Below are 21142 nucleotides of genomic sequence, written 5' to 3' on the forward strand. Positions count from 1 at the left end.
GTTTCAAATGCGGCAGAGAGGGCCATGTAGCACGAATGTACCGCAACGCCGCGTGTCTCAAGTGCAAGTTATGCTCTAAACGTCACCTTTCCGTACTTTGCGCCATATGGAACCAAGATCGCAACTACCCGTCGCCGGAGAGCAGTGATCCACTTGTCCACCATGATCCAACGAAAAGTGTCAAGCCGCCAGTGACAAGTGCTCCAGCTAGTAATGATACGTCTGCACCTGTCTTGATGCAAACGGGTTTGGGCGTCCGGAAAACACAATTGCGTGTTAGTTCGAATACTGCTTGACACCGGCAGCCAGAGAACCTTTATTCGACGCGACCTGTCCAAAAGGCTCGACCTGCCTTCCGTCGGGACAGAAGACCTCTCTCTCTGGACGTTTGGCAGTTATAAGTGTTCCCGCCCTTACAGCTGTCGAAGCGTCAAGCTCGAACTTCATAGTCGGTTCGACTCACGCAGCGTCACCATCGATGCGTTTGAGGTACCGGAAGTCTGCACCGTGAAGACTCCAGCCATCGGACAAGATCTCCTCGCACAGTTACATGAACGCAAGATGTTTGTCGCAGATGAGAATAGACTGGGCGATCGGCCGATACCGACAATCAGTGTCCTTATAGGATCAGATTACTATTGGCGCATAGTGACCGGAAGAATAGAACGTCTAAGCAGCGATCTATGCGCGGTTGAGACGGTCTTCGGTTGGCTGGTGCAAGGCGTCTACCCAGTAAGGCCCGCCAATGCCATCCCTAATTGAAACTCCAGCGCATCTGCCCTATTTCTTGCGTGTGAGCGGAATGGGCAAGCCGCACATGACATTGCTGACCCGACGGAGATGTGGCGACTCGAAGCAATAGTGATCACCGACCCTCAGTATACCGCCGGAGTTTGTGTCCAAACGGCAGTGACTCAGTTCACACAGTACGTGTACAAGGAAGCTGGACGTTACGTGGTTCCTCTCATGATAAGGCACCAGGGAAGACTGACTAGCACCAATCGAAGTGTCGCCGAAAACCGGCTCAGACGCCAGCTTCACCGCTTCGAAGGAAACAGGAGCTACTCCCGGAGTATGACCCCACCATCAGTGAGTACTTCAAAGAAGGTCACGCCGCACGTGTAAACACCTCTCGAGAACCGGAAGCGACGGTTTACTACCTTCCGCACCATGCAGTCATCCGGCGGGAAGCTATCACTACGAATATACGCGTAGTGTTGGACGCCTCTTCCCATGAACGTAGCGAGTCATCGCTCAACAATATCTTGGACAAAGGGGTGAAACTTGGTGCTGAGCTCTTGTAACTGCTTGTACAGTTCAGGATGAACCCAATTACCCTGACAGCGGACATCCGGAAGGCTTTCCTTCAAATTTAAATTTCAGCTGAAGACCGCGACGCTCTCCGCTTTCTATGGGTCGACCGACTGCACGGCGACGAAGGGAAAATACCTTCCATTGTCTAATGGCGAATGCCTCGTGTGCCCTTCGGAGCGTCGTCTAGCCCTTTCCTTCTATCTGCTACTTTGCAGCATCACTTCGAAATGTGGAAAAAGACTCAGCCAATAATAGCTACACGCCTCAAGACATCATTCTACGTTGACGACCTTGTCATAGGAGCTTCCACTGAAGAAGATGTCCTCGAAATCTACCGTGCTGCATTGGCCGTCTTAGCAGATGCAAGTATGGAGTTGAGAAAGTGGTGCTCCAACTCCAGCGTTCATTGCCGTCAATTCCTCAAGGACAACACTTCCCTCGACAACATTGGAGAAGCCAAAGCAACAACAAAGTTGCTTGGCTTAGTGTGGGACCGCGACGCTGACGATATCATGCTTACCACCAAAGCCGTTTCCGAGTTTGTCGCTGCGCACTCAGTCACGAAACGCATCATTCTACAGCCCTTCGCAAGAATTTATGATCCGTTAGGTCTCATGGCTCCTTTCATCATTCGAGCGAAGTTATTGTTCGAGCAGCTTTGGCGTAGGAACTCAGTGTGGAACGAGCCATTACCAGAAGACGTCGAGAAACAGTGGGAAGGCTGGACATGCGAATTACCGACGCTCTCCTCGCAGCGAATTCCACCCTGCGTCATCTGTCACACTCCGCGACACATTCTACCGTTTCAACTTCACGTGTTCTGCGATGCAAGCCCACTGGCGTACGGTGTAGCCGTCTGCAAGCGCTACGGGATGTGAGGAGGAACATTTAAGGTTCAGCTGCTCATGAGCAAGTGCAGGGTCGCACCGCTGAATACTACCTCGCGGCCACGCCTAGAGCTGCTTGCGTGCCTGTTGGCTGCCAGGCTTTGGAACTACCTCCGAGGAATTCCAGAAACATCCAGCTGTCAGGGCGTCTGTTGGAGCGACTCATCGATAGCCCTACACTGGATTGCTGCTACGCAAAATGATGGGAGACTTTCGTGAGAAACCGTGTTCTCGAAAGCCAACGCTGGACTTCGGTGTATCCTTGGAGGCACTGCGCAGGCACCGACAACCCAGCAGATTTGCTCACGTGTGGAGTAGCAGCCCAGTTATTGACGCGCATGTTTTGCTGGTTGACTGGTCCTACGTGGTTGTCACAGTCGCATTTGCAATGTCCTGCGAATATTTGTTCTGCTCCTTCACAGGAGGCCCTTTCTAGCGAGACCAGTGAAGAGATATCCGCTTGCCCCACCGCAGTTGTGGCACCCCCTTCGCCCTCACACGAGCCACTGATTGAGGTTGCAAGCTTTGGACGCCTTTCCCGAATACTCCGAGTAACGGCTTGGATCATGCGGTTTCTTCGGAACGCTTCGCAGAACACGCCATCTTGTACCGGACCACTTATGGCGTCAGAGTTGCACCAGGCGTAGATGTATTGGTGGAGGCTTGTCCAACACTCCGCATTCGCAATCGAAGTCACGGCCTTGGAGGAAGGACGAGTTGCCAACAGCTCCAGTGTGCTGACGTTAAAGCTGTTTCTCGGCCGTGACAGGCTACTTCGTGTAGGAGGCCGACTGCAGCAGCTTAACGACCGAGAGGAATTGAAGCATCCGATCTTGCTTCCTGCAGATCACCGGTTCCCCGACCTCTTGGTTGATGCAACACACGTAACACTCCTACATGGAGGAGTTCAACTCACCCTCTTGGACCTTTGGGAACGCTTTTGGATCCTCAAAGGGGCGTCGCACAGTGAAACGCGTTCTGAAAGCGTCCTTAGCATGCCACCGACGATGCCTACTTCCCGAAGCTGCCCCTGTAGCTCCCTTGCCAAGGGAAAGAATTAGTGAAGCAACACCGTTTGAAGTGGTGGGAATTGACTTCTGCGGGCCACTCTATTGTCGTGCTGAATTACCATCCACTGCAAAAGTGAACATCGATGTTTTTTCTTGTGCTGCGACGAGGACAGTACACCTGGAGATGACCACAGATATGACAGCGCAAGCAGTTTTGCTAGCCTTCGGACGCTTTGCAGCACGGCGTGGAATTCCTGCTGTCGTGCACTCTGACAACGCGAGAACATTTCGCTGCAGCGCCAAGCATTTGTGCTCCCTTTTCGAAGACAACGTTCAAGACTATGCCAGCTCTCACCGAATCCAATGGCGCTTTATTGCTGAATGTGAGCCGTGGCGCGGAGGCTTGTAGGTGCGTGTAATCCGCACAATTAAGGATGCACTGAAGCATTGCCTGGGACGGAGCACCTTGAGCTACAGTGAGCTACTCACCATGCTTGCTGAAGTTGAGGCGGCAGTTAACTGCCGTCGGCTCACCTACTTGGAGGATGACGTCACATCCACAGAAGTTCTGACGCCCTCACACTTCTTAGTCGGCAAGCGTCTCGTAACTTTGCCAAGAGAACAAGAAAACCCTGCTCCTAATGCTGATGTGCCTGACCTTCGACGACGAGCTCGGCATCGGGAACAGCTGCTTCGCAGGCTTTGGAAGCAGTTGAAGAAGGAATACCTTTTTTTCCTGGTAGCTGCTCACCACAGCAAGCCTGTACCATCATCGAACTTAAAGCCCGACGATGTTGTAGTCGTCGAGGACATAAACACTCCGCCTATGGCATGGAAGATGGGCCGCGTCGTTAAGGCGTTTCAAGGAAGAGACGGTATTGCGTGGTCCTTCCTGATACTACTATCGAACTGCCAGCAAGTGCGACGTCCTATACAGCGGCTTTACCTCCTGGAGGCGCACACGTGCAAAGCGGCCGCGGGAGTGTGATGAAAACTGAAGACGAAGAGGAGAGAACGCGTGAGGCGAAGGCTCGCCCTAGTGCCATCTTTGACCAGCTGGTTCAATAAATCGCAACCGGCGGACGCGCAGTCGCTTCGTATTCTCTGAGCACAACAGTACCACGATCCCTATGATACATCGTGCCCATTTTGTGACACTACAATTCATAATGTGCAGGGTAGCCTACCGGGCTCAGCCTGGTTAACCTCCCTGCCTTTCCCCTATGACTTCTCTCTCTCTCTCTCTCTCATAATGTGACAGTGACACACCTATTATGGACGTACCCAGGACTTCACCTAAGCCGCCTCCCCCACCTACGGGCACCAGGGCTTCGGCCTGGCCGCCTAACCGACCTAGAACGTTGGATTCATGGACAATATCATCGTTCACTTCTAGATTTTTTGCACGAGTCAAGTTTGTTCGTGTATTTTTGATATGCATTGTATTATACCTAAGGGCAAGCTTTCTTAAAAAAAAAGAGCATTTACAGCAGCAGCTCAGAGCGCCTCAGAGAGCGCGAAGACAGATAGAGAGATTGTGGTTGTAAAGAAGAAAATAGGAGTATAGCGATCGAAAAGAACCAGCCGAACGCAAGGCGCGCACCCTCTTTCAACCAGCCGAAGAGAACGCCGCTCGCGAGAGCGGTCTAGAGCGCTCCGAAACAGCCAGCCGAAGATGCCGTTAAAGTCCTATCTTGGTGCAAGCTTGTGTCGGCGTGCCAACGCATACGAGCTTGCACGAACGAGATTAATTACCTTGTAGTTTACGCCGAATGTATACGTCGCCATAACATTATCTTTTAGCAGAACCTAGATTATTTTTGGCCTGTTCGGCCGCAGTTAGCGATTTGCTGATTGTCGTTCGCTCTTGTCAGTTTTCTTGGCGGGAATGGAGCAGGATGTTTTGCAACAATTGCCGTAGGCACGACGGGTGTCTAGAGTACGGACGTCTTCTAGCACTTCATTCTGTGGAAAAAAGAAAGAAAAGTTATGCAACAGGTGAATGGCTACTTTGACACATGAATAACGTAAACATTTGTTATGATAGCTTTATATATATGTTTATATGTATCATAAAATGTTCACAACTAAGAAAGTAGATGCGAGAACCATGCTGCGGTAGTTCAATTGATAAGTGCATCGCACGCCTAATGCGCTCACGGATTCGACTCCAACCGTCAGTCAGAGATTTCTTCATCCGCTTTCATTTACCTTCACTTTATAATTTCTACAATTCAAATAAAACAAGCAATTTATCCTATGCTCTCCTTGGTATCATTGCCTGTTGGCTTCATATGATTGTGGTCGAATGACCTTGGTGCTCTGCGTTAAGTGAAGCATTTCTTTATTTGATTATTTGCTATGTTGCCACTATCACTTGGGAGCATAGCAGGCGGGCACTACAAATGATTGAAAAAAGGAATGATTACCCGCCGTGGTTGCTCAGTGGCTATGGTGTTGGGCTGCTGAGCACGAGGTCGCGGTATCGTATCGCGGCCCCGGCGGCCGCATTTTGATGGGGGCGAAATGCGAAAACACCCGTGTACTTAGATTTAGGTGCACGTTAAAGAACCAAAGGTGGTCCAAATTTATGGAGTCCCCCACTACGGCGTTCCTCATAATCAGAACTGGTTTTGGCACGTAAAACCCCATAATTAATTAATAAAAGGAATGATTGTGCTATAAAGAAAAAGGAATCGACATTTTGAATACATGCGCACTGCACAAGCACATGAACACATCCACGAGAAAAAGGAAGCGTGTTCGCCGGGATAGGATTAAAGCAATAAATGCGCTCTAAGCAGTTTTTCATGCTAACAACATCAACATCGTTAATCAAGTTTGATATTGTACTATCATGCGCATGCGCGCGCACCATAAAATATTTAAAAAAAGATTATAGAAAGAAGTTTTGAATCAACTATAAAAAAAAACATTTCGAAAACATGCGCGCTGTGCACAAGAAACGAAGCACAGCCAGCGAGGAAGTATCACAATCAGTTATATAATAAGAAATGAGGTCCTAGGAAGTTTGTCAAGTAAAGAGAATCAACGCCATATTAATCAATCGCAATGGCAAAACATGAATAAATAATACTTAAGAAACCGAAGCACAACTAGGCGCAGTATTACAATAATCTACAAAAATGGGAATAAAAAAATGAGAATGAAATAAACAATTGATATTAGTAGAAGAGTGAATTGACGTGCAGTAACATAATGAAACTATTTCAACACTAAAACGGGTGCACATTGACCGCTCACCAACAGCAAGTGTTAGGAGAAGTGAATACATGTCTATAAGTGCAAGGATCTAATCAAACTGAACTAGCGCTAAAATGAGAGAGCGTGTGTGGTAATGGCGATGGTACTAAAGTCTAGGTGTAGTTCCTAACTTTGGGGCGAATGCGGACAATGTTTCGGCGTTCGTGAAACTTGGATTTGATCGATTCCTTTCGCGTTTGTTAAGTGGAAAAAATTATTGCCTAAACGAGTATATTTTGAATGAAATAATTTTTTGTGTGTCTATTTATGCTTATGTCGAGTCCGGCACGACTGCGCAAATCCGACATACTTAAACAAATTCATTTTATAGTGGTCACGCTATAAGAGAGTCGGTGCGTTTATACTTGCTATACACAAAGCTTATGACATTGTGCTGTACCGATTGCGATTTTGTTATACTAGTTAACGAATGAGGCTACTAAACCGTGTTGTCATATTCTAACATTGGTCTTACGAACGTAGGGGATGCTGGTAGCTTTGATGACGCGGGCACCATCATGAAACATGTTTTTATATGAAACAGCTTACATAGTGCAGCTGCAATAATGTTGGCAACGTATGTGTCCCTCTGAGGTCAAACGTTAAGGTAACACCTAATTACTCATGTTCAAGATTCGCTAGTGGTGAACCATTACTAGAGTAAACGAAATCAGACGGGCTCTGTTTACGTGCTCTATTATATGCGCAGTAATTGGACCATTATCTCACTGGATTATCCGCAGCTGCAACGGGGAATAGAGCATTATATCTGGAGAATCTTCTAAAGGAAGCGAGCACCGTCAACCTGTCATGGGCACTTCGTTACGACCTCATTACCCTTCGGAAGTTTATAAAGTCATTGGCAGAAAAATACTGCCCAACGGATAAATTGTTCAGCTACAGAAATTAAGCATGCTGGTCTTTTGCGTCATCACATCCTAGATTTTCTTCTCGCTAAGAGAAACTGGGCCAGTATTAACCTAAAGAAATGTGTTGCGCTAGAATTATTCATCAGAAAAAAGTCAGTCAATCCCGGCACTGGATGTGTTATTAGAGCAATAGCTCTACTACTCCAGGTTCAAACCAAGAAAACGCCTAGTTCCATAAATCTGACCGTCAAGCTCAGCCAAGGTCAAACTGGGACTTAGCCTGCCACTACCGGCGGCTGCTGCGCACGCCACGTGGGCACCCATATTTTGAAAGCGATCTGCGATGTGGGCAAAGTTCGCCGAGTGCTGGTAGCTTCGTATGCTCTGTGCTTTCGACGATTAGTTCACGTTGAAGCGAGACGGAGGATGAAGCTCAATTCGCTCGCTGCTGATGCAGCGCTGAGCAGCATCTGTGCGTTGTCTGGTGGTGCAGTTGTAGATGCGGTAGTTGCTGACGGCGCCGAGCAGCGTCTGTGTCCTTTCCCAAAGCAAGAAAAACCCTGCAGGTATGCTTGCAAAACCGCTCGGCAAACTTGGTTTAACCGCGTTCCACCACGGCATTTTTTTTCTTGGTGGCAAAAAAACACTTCCGAATAGAAAGCTTTGTGAATACTGTCCCTGCGCAGTATTCACACGAAGCGCCTTACGTTTGCATTGTTCGCAAGGAAACATTTCACTCAACGCTTATGCTGTACATATCATTAGTGAAGCGGGCTCACCGATGGCGTAAGTCACTCCCGAACAGAAATCTTCGTGAATTCGGCCCCTGGTTTCCTCGCCGAACAAATCGGGGCCTAGTACTTACTTGGCCTAGTACTGGGCGAATGAATCTGGGCCCGTACGGTAGAACAGTTCGTAAGTGCAATGTCAACCAACCCTGATATGAGACATATCATAAATGATCGTGTCTGGTGAGTGGGAAACAGGACTTCCGCGCGAAAATCTGCATGAATTTGGCCCCTGATTATGACCCCTTCTGCAGTCGGCCTGTCACGCGTTTGTTTAAAAAACCTGTTGGGCTGCTTGTTCTTAGTGTCATGCCTTAGTAAATGATCATTTTTCTTTGGGACCGCCTTTCCACCTTTTCTTTTTTATCGCCAAGCCTTTTCAATGTCAACCGATACGACTTGCAGAATACTTTTACCTACGTCATTTCTCGCTTGTCTTCGTTATTTTTCTTTGAGAGATATAACTCCACACACATTTACATCACGTATACTGCAAATAAGCACTCTAGGTGCGAGTAAACGCTGTGTGCTGCGTGGCATCATTTCTGGGTGTCTAGCCATTGTTAACTAAATTGTGGCGTCTTACGTGCCATAATCACCTTCTGATTATGAAGCATGGCTTACTCAGGAACTCCCGATTAATTTCGACCGCCTGGGGTTTGTGAACGTGTGCACGTCTACGTCGCAGGCCCCAGCGCCATGCCCTTAGCGCGTATCCTGGACATCACGCGGATGATGGCCCGCTTGCAACAGACCGCGGCAGCCATCACCCGTGGCCCGGTCGGCTTGCGGCTCATCAGCGCCGACGGCAGCGAGGTGGCGAGCATGACGTTCCCCGAGTCGACGAACGCCCACTCCAGCCAGGCTCCGCGCCTCTTTGCTGGCGTTGACACCATACCCCAGGCCGGCTTCGTCGCCGATTGGCTGCGGCGATTGCGCGCGTGGCACGTGCTTCCACCCGTTTTCCAGGCGCACCTGGAGCTACTGGCTGAGACGGTTGACAAGATGGTTAACGGGACTGTGCCGCACTTATTCGCGCCACCCTACTACTACGACGATGGCCTGGCCGCGTACAATTACGCAGTCCTGGGACAGGTAAGTGTTGTGATGAGATTGACGCGAAGATTGGGATTCAAATTACGTTCAGTATGTTATTTGCACTGACAGGGAGCGTTTGTGTTCCATTACAAAGCTTAATGCCTGGCTACTTACTGCGACTTGGCGGGTGAGGCAAGGGTTATTTCAGTGGCGGGCCGAGCGTGGCTTGATATCCCGTTTCTTTTTTTATTTTTGTGTGCTGTGCGAGTTCCTTTGCTCGCGAACGCTTAATTACACCGTGCAAAGATGGTTTCGACAAGATGTATGTGTTGTCTGGTAGTTAGTTGATGCTTTGTAGGCTTTGTGTTCATAATAATTGTGTAATAAAAAGTGTGTCGTAGCACTTTGATTGTCTCAGTGGCTAAAGTACTAGGGTGCTGGAAAAGTTGTGTTTGAGCTTCGCGAACAAAAAAAACATAGCTACAGAGCCCAATCAGGTTGGTGAGGTGGGTGGTCGATATTTAAACCCTAGTTTGCTCGAACGAACCATTCTCCTGCACTCCATTCTGCAGGAGTATTGCCATGCAAAAAGAAGAGACCTCTCCGCAAGTGCCCAGTTTGTTTGCTCTTGAAAACATTTCATTCACACAGTAAATTTAATTGGTAACTTGCTTGCACTGTACATACCCTGTGGAGGTAGTTGATCAGTAGCATCCGTTGTTTATCCAAACATATTGTGCCCATAAAATTCTCGGACGATTCCTGTGCACTGACCTCCTTTGGTTGCGAATAAGCCGATTGGCGCCAATGCAAGGAAGGGTGAGCAATTTAGGAATCACACTGATGCAGCCATTTTTCCTCTACGGTGGCCAAAGGGTTGAAGGAATGGTCGCGGAATCTCTCGAAATACACAAAGAAATGAAGGTCAAGAAATACAATATTCGCCTTTAGGAGTGGAACGCGATAGCATTCAAAGATTCCTGACAGCTTTTCACTCTTCCCAGAAACTACAGCTTTATGTAACCGTAATGTTTACCGGGAAAAGATGGCGGCGAACGCTATGCACGAAGGCTAGCTTTCTGGTAGGAATGCGGGCTCTTACGTGGGTCGATCCCAAGGGAGTGCACAGCCGCGGCAAAAAAAAAAAAATTACATCAGTTTCCGGTTCCTGTTATTGTTTCGCACTTTTACTATTTCACCCTGAGAAGATTTAACATAAAAGGCATGTGCTGTCGGTGTTTTGTTTCATGACATTTGTTTGTGGGCTATGATTCTCAAAATTCCTAGGAATAACTTTGCCAAGAATGTAAGACAAGGTATGAGCAACTTTAGTGATTGAATGGCGTGGCATTATAACGCGCATATATCGCATGTAATAGTGCAAGCTGTGGCATATACATATACCTAAATATATGTGGTAACTTTCGCTCAAGAGAACGCCGAACGCCGACACCCGATTTTCTGTGACACGGGGCCCTGACGATATCGCCTTAATAAGCTGTGACACTTCCATGGGCCTGGCGGCGCGTTTCATCGTGTTTCAAATATTTGGCTTTCGGTTTAGCCGACAGCTTCTTCATTTGCCAACTGCCCATGATTTTATTGCGAATTTTTCCCTGGACATGTCTAAGATCTGAGCAATTAATTTAGCCGAGCTTCACCCGTGTCCGGGTAGCAAGTAGTGAACAACAAGAAAGAAAAGAAAAGTTGTCGCAGTTTCACCTGAAAGGCGAAGCATCAATTGCGATAGCAAATTTGTAGAGAGCTATACGGAGTAATCATAGTAGCTTTATCAGCTGTATAAACTTGGACATGCAGCAGCACCGGCAACACGCAGAACTGTTGTCGACGCCGTCGGCGTTTTGCCCGCGTTCGCACAAAATGCGTGCGGCGTTGGTGACTGTTGCCGGAGCCTCTTATATAAATAGGCACTTGGTGCCGCAGCTAAACGTCGCCTCCCTCCCCCTGCCCCCCCCCCCCCAAGGCCATTCGCGCGGCGCTTTGCTCTACATATATGGTGATTGTAAAGGAGGAGAGATACTCCTACTTCTGCAGCCCTTAAGGGAGCACGGCGCAGAACGCGCGTTTGTTCTCCGCCGTGCGTTCACTCCCCGTGAACGCGCACGTCCCTCGCGCCCTTTCACTCGCACATACAGCGTTCGGCGCGCGGCGACGATTTCATCTCCATTGACGTCATACGGAACCTCACGGCGACAGCGACGCCGACGGCAGAAATCTGCTTAGGAGTGTCCATATAATTGCTATCGCAATAAAACAATTTCAGGAGCTGAAGTGGTCGAACGCTTCTCGGAGCCTGAGGCGTCTTCTGTTAAAATTTTACACCGTAAAAATTGTGATCACCACGTCGTAATGGTGGAGTAGGACGCGAAATTGTCGCTCATAGCTTTGCTTGTATTTTTCATAGATGTTATTTGGAGTGTTCTTCTGAAAGTAAAAAAAACTTTCACGACAGCCTGGAGTACGAAAGTTAACAAATCTTAGTTCACTTCCAACATAACCAGAACGCCTCAATGAGCGCCTCATTGCGCCTCAATGAGGCGCTCATTGAGGCGTTCGTTCATTGCGCCTCAATGCGCCTCATTGCGCCTCATTGCGCCTCAATGCGCCTCAATGAGCGTATAATGGTTGGCATGGCATGGCAAGAACTTTATTTTGGTCCAGAGAAACTAGGGCTCGAGGGCAAAAGCCCCAGGCAAAGTCGGTGGCTCCGCCCACGTAGGCACCGGTAGGCCAAAGGCTTTCCCGATGTCGTGAGCTCTCCGGACGGCCAGGAGTTGACCTTGGAAGACTTCACTGGATATTCGTCGACTCCAGTCCTCCTCACTGTAGAAGTCCGAAGCCCTTTGGTTGGGGCACACCCAGAACATATGATCAAATAGACACGGAGTGTGTCCACAACTTTTACATTCCGCGGCAAACTCCTGGTCAATTTTGTTAAGCACAAAAGGTGTAGGATAAGATTTACTTTGAAGCATTATTAACGTGACTGCCTGAGCTCTGTTGAGCTTCTTATGGGGGGGGGGGGGGGGGGGGGGGGGCGGAGGAAAAAACCTCCTGCCGTCCCTGTAGTGTGAGGTGATTTCGTGAAAAGTGCTAAGTGGGTCTTTGTAGGAGCCGCAGTCATCCTGGAGCAGTTCCCGATCTGATGCGCAGCATGTGAGATCTCGCACAGCAGCGTGAGCTTGCTCGTTAGGATTGCAGCCATTGGGGCTGACCGAGTGGCCCTGATGAGCCAGAGACCAGACTAAGTATGAGCTATCCGGTTCTGGTAATGATGAGTATTAATACTGTGTATAAGTAACTTGTGTGCTTCCATTGAGACGAAGCCGGCGGAGTAGTTCCTAATAGCTGTACGGGAATTGGAGAAAATCGTGGAGCTTCTCATTGTAATTGCAAGTGCTTTGCTTGATTCTTCGGCGGCATGAATTGAGCTCGTTCTTAGTGACGCCGCGCTTATTAATTTACCATTCTCATCGACCACGGCAATAGCGTAGTGGTTGCCCGATCCATAACTAATTGCATCGACAAAAAGAGCTGAGCTCTGTTGTTGGTGCAATTTACCCAGAATGCATTTGGCCCTGGCGTCCCTTCTGCCCTTGTTGTGGACAGGATGAATATTTCTAGGTATGGGGTCGACAAGTAATTGTGTCTCCACCTCCTTGGGTAGCTTGAATTTAGAGACGTCTCCTCCTCGAGGCAGAATTCCCACTTCATCTAGAATTTTGCGCTTTGACTTTGTGTTGGATAGTCATGCAATTTGTGACATCGAATGCGCCTCAATGAGCTCATCTATAGTGTTGTGAAGTCCCAACTTGTTGAGGAGTTCGGTACTCGTTCCGTGTGGGAGCCCCAGAGCCCTTGTGAGTCCGGAGCGTATAAGTGCGTTCAGCTAAGCCTTCTCTCCTTTCCCCCAGTTCAGGATGATGCAATGTACGAACAAGTGGTTGAAAAAAATATTTACTAATGCATGTGAAAATATGCACACAGTTTCATAAGGAACGTTCTTGTTGAAAAAAGAATAAAATTATACACAATACTTTTGAAATAGGTCGGACCGATAGATTTTTAATACCTTTCTGCTCTAAAGTGTGCGGCCACCCTAGTTTAAGTTCACATAATTTTTTGCCTACTCAGACTGTGTGCATGCGGCGCACCAAGCATGACAGTGGACAAGGCAGTGAGGCAGTAATATTCCTCCTACTTCAGTCATATTATTATTATTATTATTATTATTATTATTATTATTATTATTATTATTATTATTATTATTATTATTATTATTATTGTTGTTGTTATATTAGACCAGGATTCCTTAAAGTCGTTGAGTAATGGCTTTTATCCACAAGCACTCGGTTGTTAACGCATTCCATATCTGAGTCAGCTTTTCTTCCGAAATTTTCGAAGTGTGATCTGGAAGAAATTCTTTTCAGTTTCCGTCCTAACAAGTCCACTGGATATGATGGAGTATCATTACACACCATTCGAAGGAATTTCAATGTTCTGGCAGATATTATTCTTCATATACTGAATGGGTTTTTGGAAGGTGATGAAATTCCGGCATGCCTAAAAACGGCAGTTGTTTTACCGCTACATAAGTCAGGGAAGAAAGATAAGATTGAAAACTATCGGCCAATTTCTATCTTACCGGTTATTGCTCAGGTCTTAGAAAAATTTCTTTTCCACACTATGTCTTCTTTTCTTAACAAATTTTCTATCCTGACCGATCGCCAGTTTGGTTTTGTTTCTGGGCGCGGTACTGTTGCACTGCTTGAAGAATTTGCAGACGACCTGTTCTCGGCATTCAATCAGAATCTTTTCACGTGTGCTCTCTTCTTAGACGTAGCGAAAGCGTTTGACACCCTAAACCACCAAATCTTGTTAAGTAAACTGTATTTTTTGGGATTTCGTGGACCCTTTTACAACATTCTGAAAAATTACTTGAGCAACCGATTTCAAGTGGTCGCTACTGATGATAAGGGCGTTTTCAGTTCTAAGTTGTCGCTGAATGCGGGTGTACCGCAGGGGTCAATTTTATCGCCATTGTTGTTTAACATCTTCGTTAATGACTTTCCTTTGGCGATTTCCAAATGTTCTGTGTTCCAGTATGCTGACGACACTGTGTTACTAGCAAGACATCTATCTTACAAAATGTCAACTGAAATGTTGCAAAATGACGTGTACAATGCGATGCTTTGGTTCAGTAACAATGAAATGGCTGTCAATGCCCAAAAAACACAACTGGTATGTTTTCGCTCTCCACTCAAGACTACTGTGATTAACTTGCCTCTCTACTTACATAAGTCTAACTGTATTCCTTGTAAGTGTACTCCTATTCCATACGTAGATTGTGTTAAATATCTTGGAATATTTTTCGATAGCAACTTATCATGGCAACATCACTTATCACTCATTTGTTCAAAACTGAGGTCAGTCGCTTGGCTGATGTTTAATATGAAAAGTATTGCGCCTCTCTCTGTAAAAAAATTGATTGTGCATGCATTGGGTTATAGTGTATTGAGATATGGTATTACGGTCTTCGGATTCTGTTCGGATCGTTGGAGATGCAGGGTAGACAGGATTATAAAAATATCCTTATAAATGTTGCCTACAATTCCCAAACAGTAACAGCTGCAAATATCTTCCGTGAACTTGGTCTGCCTAATTTTCATTCTTTGCTCGTTGAAACAGTTGTCATAAAACACGTTTGGACTTCCGCTTTCAAACAAAAAAATACCTCCACAAGGGAACTTCGTAAACACGTCCGCTATATGGTTCCTCGTTCATCCACAAAGTATGGTGCGGCCAGACGCTGTGCATATGTGCCGGACATGTTTAACAAGTTACCGCATGAAATTTTTAACGCTACTTCAAAAAGCATGCTGAAAGAACTATTGAAGGAGTCATTGTGAAACTAACTTCCACAACACTTTGGCTTCATAATTTTCACTGCTTCAACTTCTGTTTCACGTAGGATAACCAAATGATTATCTTATTTTTTTCTGGTCATTTTTTTCTTTGTCTTTCTGTCTCATCAACATCTTTTTATTTACCGTTTGTATCATGTTCATGGCACGGTCCTACAAGCCAATTGAGGCTTAGACCGGCCTTTTTGTGTTGCTCTGTATTTTTTTGGTGAATAAACATTATTATTATTATTACTATTATTATTATTATTATTATTATTATTATTATTATTATTATTATTATTGCGATAGCAATTATATGGACACTCCAAGCGCACTATCGCTGTCGTCGTCGCCGTGAGGCCCCGTATAAAGTCCAACGGCGATAAAATCGTCGCCGCGCGCCGTGCGCTGTGTGCGAGAGGAAGCGTGCGAGGTTGAGCCGGCAGCCGCAGCTTAAACTCGCGCACGCGAGAAAGGAAGACGGACGAAAGCGCACTGTCTTCGTTCACGAGCGAGGCACGGGCAGAAGGCGACGGAGACAGGAGGGGGGGTGCGTTCTGCTGCGGCGGCTGCTGCTCACGGAGCTATCTTGAAAGTGTGCGCTCTTCAAAGCGATCTGCGATGGGCAAAGTGCATTCGCCGAGTGCCGGTAGCTTCGTATGCGCTGCGCTTTCGACATTTAGTTCGCGTTGAAGCGAGAGCCAGCGCGAAGGTCAATTTGCTCGCTGGCGCGCTTTCTCATCCAGCGTTTCCACTAGTTTCCGTGGTCATCTAGCGAGATGTGTTCATGTTTATCTGTGCGCGCATGACACCGTGCTTGATTATTTGGTTAGTAACCTAATATTTACAACTTTATATGGCCGATAAAACTACTATGAATGCTTCGTATAGCTGTCTACTAATTTGCTATCGCAATCGATGCTTCATCTTTCGGGCGAAACTGCGACTTTTATTAGGGATTACTTCTCGTTCCCATTCGTTTTAAGGAGACTTCGCCCCGGTCTAGTATTGTGTTGTTTTTAATAAAACTCGTAATGTCAAAATCGAGCAGTGTGTATTAGGTGTACCAAGTTCAACGCGCGCTCAACGTCGTCGTTATTTCTAAGTCACCTTTGATGCTTGTATCAAGCACTTTTAGCTCTACTGTTGCTAAGCCACCGCCATTGACTAATAGGGGGACCAGGATTCCTTGAAGTCGTTGAGTAATGGCTTTTCTGTTTTGTCCCCTTCCACAATATTTTTGCATTATGGTGAGTGAATGAATGAACAAATAAATAAATTTCTTGTTCACGCATGAGCTCTGTTTATAGCAAGAGTAAACCCTTCTGTTGGGGCTGCAATCACCGATAGCACGGCTATGGCAATGTGTGCAGCTCCAGTGAGGTCTATAGTGCCCTGAAAAAAGTAAGGATTTCGCTTCACATTAGGGCAGTGCTGCTGCAGTACGCACGTTCGGGCTCACTGATGCGTTAGGAAAGGCACATAAGGGAATGACAGAAACCCTTTACAGAAAAAATTAAATACAGTAAGCATAAACCACATGCCAAGACTCCGCGTTGTAAACAGAAAGGCAAAAAAAGCACACGACGTTTTGCAGAGACAATGAGGTGATGTTTATTTAGTGTGAAACAGAACCAAATTTAAAAACGTAATGCCGTATAATGAAGGCGCAGGTATTCCGTTGGTGATATAATTGTGTTTTAGGCTCAAGGGCTAGCAGGTCAAGAAATGAAGGAAAAAGAGAAAGCATGATCACATTTCTCACGGACAAAAACAGCATAATAAGGAAAATGACCGGCCTAAAGGTTAATTTTTGAAAAGCTATTTCTATAGGGACACTGTAACACTTCTTTAGAATGTCCAAATATTAGACTATCCGAATGTTCAAGTGTTATGGGGTAAATGAAAGCTCAAGCAGTCACAATATAAGCTCCTGCTATCGGTCTGAACGCGGATCTCCCATGGTTTTACAGAATAATAAAGTAATGACAACATTGATTGGAACATTGCCTAAAGGCTTGCTAAAAATGCAAGGCGCTCAATTCCGCAGTGATGATGACTGGAGAATTTATGTAAATTTATGTATTTATGCGCATTTATGTAAATGTTATTCAGTTAATAGAGAACATAATACATTTCTGGAATTTTCAGGACTGAGAGGTCCCACAATCAGGCATGGTTTGTTTCTAGGGCTGTTGCATTGTTCTTTCCATTTCACTTTTGCCACTCTGGGCCTTCCATGTGGCATTAGATGTTGCACAACGTATTGGTCTTTTGAGACTTAGTTGAATCACTGGCATTTTGCTAACTGTTTTCTGGCGTGGCTGTAAATTCTGCCGATATGACTTTAATCACCCTTGTATCAGTATCACCTATACATGAGATAAAGTAATGCAAATGCCGTTTACTCAACCAAGACAGCACAGAAGCGACGCGTGTTGAGTCCATGACAGTGCATTCTATTATTATTTTCTGATGTTTCCACGTGGCATAACCTCATTATGAAAATAAATATAAGGATGTTGTTCATAGAAATACACTAATAGCGACCTATAAAATGTGTTGTCCATGATTCATCGTTCGTATTCCTCATCTTGATTACTGTTCAATTGCAAACCTTTAAGTACACTTTCGCGTATTGTCTTTGCCCCAGGACACGTGCAAAGTAGATGGCGGACATCCGCTGCAGACTCAGGAGCGGAGCACATCGTACACTGGGCAATGTGGTCGTATGGTTGACCTCAAGCGTGAAAGGGCCGCCAGGCCCTAAGTCTCTGGAGAGAGACTTCCTTCAGGGAAAGATTGGGGGGAAGGGAGCAGGCACGCAGGGGCATGGAACACACGTGTCACGCCGGAGGGTAGGTGTTCGGGCAATGAGAACAGAGCGGGTGTCACAGGGAAGGGAAATATGAGTAACGGGTGTCGACTAAGAGTAAGCACTGCGGTGCGCAAGGTAATCGTTGAGGTCATGACCATGTGCCTGCACCCAGTGCACAGTAATGTTCACATATGTAGAATTGTGAATATTGTCATGTAGTAGTGGTGGTGAATAATACAGCAGCAAAACTGCGAATGACGAAACTAACTTTTTATTGGGCGAACTTGTGCCCACGAAAGCAAGTTACACTCAAAGCACAGCGACAGCGGCAAACACGGTCGGTGATCGCCGAAGTCGGATCTGCAGGTCAAGCGCATCGTCTTGTATAAGCGACTCGACGAAGCTTCCAGAGTAAGCAATACAGAAAGAAATTAAACGAAGGGGACACTCGGCGAAAACTGGCAACAGGAAATACGTCACGCTAGTATTGATGCCGTCCGTTAGCTGCTGCGGGCATCGGAAAAAAAGAATGTGAAATTAAGTTTAGAGAGAGTGTTTTATTTTTTATTTTGATTGTTTGCCGCTAAAACTAAAAAGTTTTGCGTAAAGATCAACTTATACTTTGCGATTTACTTTTCTTGGGTTACCTAACCACAGGCGCACCAGATGCATGCGTCATGCGCCAGACACGCCACCGAAGTACCAAAGTGAGCCCAGTGAGCGAGGCCGACTGCGCATGTGAGCGCTAGCTTGTTGGGCGAGCCCATCCGCGTGTTTTTACAGCGTAATCTGTTATGTGCTCATTTCAATAGCCGTTTCGGTTCGCGATGGTGCCACCGCCGCGTAACCGCTATCGCTGGAAATGCGAAAAAAAGTCACAAGCCTGCGAGGCACACGCAGCACAGTCACAGCGTAAGCTGGTGGAGCGGCTCAAGAGTAGCTACAATTTGGGCACCACGCACAACAGGGTCTTCGCGGCAGTCTGTTCGTCTCGTTTTGACGAGAACGATCTGAACTGTCCGCTCAGCATCGACGGCGAGCTGCGGCTTATAATGCCCTCTGCACAGCCGTCTGCTGAGCCCGATCAAGCCTTACAACTGCAACTTACATGTCGGGCACGCCGCGTTAGTAATTGATGGTTGCAGGCATCATAACCAGATTGCGCCACCAGACTGGCGGAGGCTGGGAATCGTGTGTTTGTGGTTTTTTGTTTTTGATTGCGCGCCTCGTCTGAGTGGCATCTCGTCGTCGGCGATAAGTTTGCAGGTGCCTTAACGATAGGTTCGCAGGCGCCTTAATTTGATGGCGCCACCGCACTGGCGGAGGCTCGGATCGTGTGCGCCTGCTTTAAAGGTCATTTTTCCGGCGCCCGATAGCAAGCGCTTGCGTTGCTCAGTGGTAGAGTATCTGACGCCCACGCAGCGGGCGCGGGTTCGATCCCGGCGGGAATCGGACACTTTTTTCGCATTTCGAGCGATAGCGGCTACACCTTCGCCGGACGCCGGCATCATCGCAAACCGAAAGAGCTGTTGGAATGAGCCTATAACAGCTTACGCTGTAAAAAGTACCCGGTCTCCGCCGGGATCTAACCCAAGTCCTCTGCGCGGCAGTCGGATACTTTACCACTGAGTCACACAAGGGCTTGTTGTCATGCTGCAGAAAAATACCCTATAAACGCGCCCAAGGCAGGCGCTCGGGCGCAGATGACCCGAGCCTCCGCCAGTATGGTGGCGCCATCTAGTTAAGGCACCTGCAAACGCCGCGTGCGCAGGCGCAGTCGACGAGATACGATTCAGACGAAGCGCGCAATCAACGCGATTCCAGCCTCCACCAGTATGGTGGCGCCATCTAGTTAAGGTGCCTGCAAACGCTATGTGCGCAGGCACAAACGACGAGATGCTATTCAGACAAGGCGCGCAATCTACGCGATCCCGATGTGAGATGTGCGCCACGTATTCTGGGTACCTCTTCGTTACACGTTATGGCGTCTTCTCGCAAGGTACGTACCACTGCTGAAGAAGCGAATCGTAGAACTACGTGCGCGGCTACAACCAGGCATCATAGGGCTCAGCAGACTGCTGCGCAGAGAGCATTACAAGCCGTAGCTCTCCGTCGACGCCGGGCGGACAGTTCATCTCGTCCTCGTCAAAACGAGGCAAATAGACTTACTTGTGCCGAGGCTGTCTATATAGATGTGGGCTTCGTTGATGTTAGGCAAGCTGACAAGCATTTCTATCATATCGTGTGTAGCCAGCAGCTCTAACCCTAAGATCCGAGCCACTCGCAGCTAGGCAACGGACTTTTCAGACAATGACAGTCATTTGTTAATTTACACTGCTTACTCAGATGACTTCATAAGCCATCATTTGCTGCAGTTTTATTTTCGCAAACGGATTTTGCTTTCCAGCTTTTCACATTTTCACCAGCAGTGTTGCGAACTTGTGATACTTGTAAAACGACCTGGTCTTAATTGCAGCTTTCATCTGAAAGTGTAATCCAAACTGAATGAAACCTTTGCTTATGTTGTTTATCGCATTTAGATGCAGCCATCGACACACAGCCACATCAAAATCTTTTTCACAGAAAGGCCTACCATGTTATTGCTCTGCCTACCAACATTATTGGAAAAAATTCCCAATGAACAAAACGTCACACAGTTTGCTACTTTCCCACTAACATATAAGTTTGAGTATCTAGCGTTTGCTCAAGCGCCTCTTTTTGGTGCAGTCATCTCCACGTAACACATTTCTGTCTTTCAAGCAAATGGTGCAAATATTTTCTGCGATCCGATACGTCGTTAGAGCTTTATTGCTTCTTTTTTTGTAGCTCATCTCTCAAGATATAGCGGAATACATTAAGGCCAAGACAACCGAAGACGAAAAAGCGAGCTGGAAAACGTATTGGGAACACTACGACGATCTGGACTACAAGAGCGTCTACTGCCTCTTCTATAGCAAGGACGCCAGCAACGAGGTGCGCATAGACCTATGATTCCTCGCATTTCTCGCTGAAAATTTCAGATGAATGCACGGCATAATTTTGTATGCATGGCGCGAATCCAAATGCTACAATATTTCCTGCTTGGGTCCACTGTCGCCCAAATAGAGCTGCTTTATAAATAGCAATTCTATTCCCCTGATATGACTAATCAAAGGGCTAACTCTCATCATTGTGCGCCCCCTTACCCATGTCAAAGTATATATTGGCACGTAAAACCCCATAATTTA

At 46.9% G+C, this 21142-nt stretch overlaps 1 protein-coding gene across 1 annotated transcript in view; it reads left to right on the forward strand.

Annotated features, from left to right (window-relative positions):
- LOC125944254 (uncharacterized) overlaps positions 1-20906 on the forward strand; it is a 64033-nt gene extending 43127 nt beyond the window's left edge. The window contains exons 8-9 of the mRNA XM_049664602.1: positions 8821-9227; positions 20742-20906. Coding sequence (XP_049520559.1) covers positions 8821-9227; positions 20742-20906 — 572 coding nt within the window. The remainder of the gene's footprint in view (positions 1-8820; positions 9228-20741) is intronic.
- The last annotated feature ends 236 nt before the right edge of the window (positions 20907-21142 follow it).

This window comes from Dermacentor silvarum, chromosome 3 (assembly GCF_013339745.2).
Source record: "Dermacentor silvarum isolate Dsil-2018 chromosome 3, BIME_Dsil_1.4, whole genome shotgun sequence".
Taxonomy (NCBI): domain Eukaryota; kingdom Metazoa; phylum Arthropoda; class Arachnida; order Ixodida; family Ixodidae; genus Dermacentor; species Dermacentor silvarum.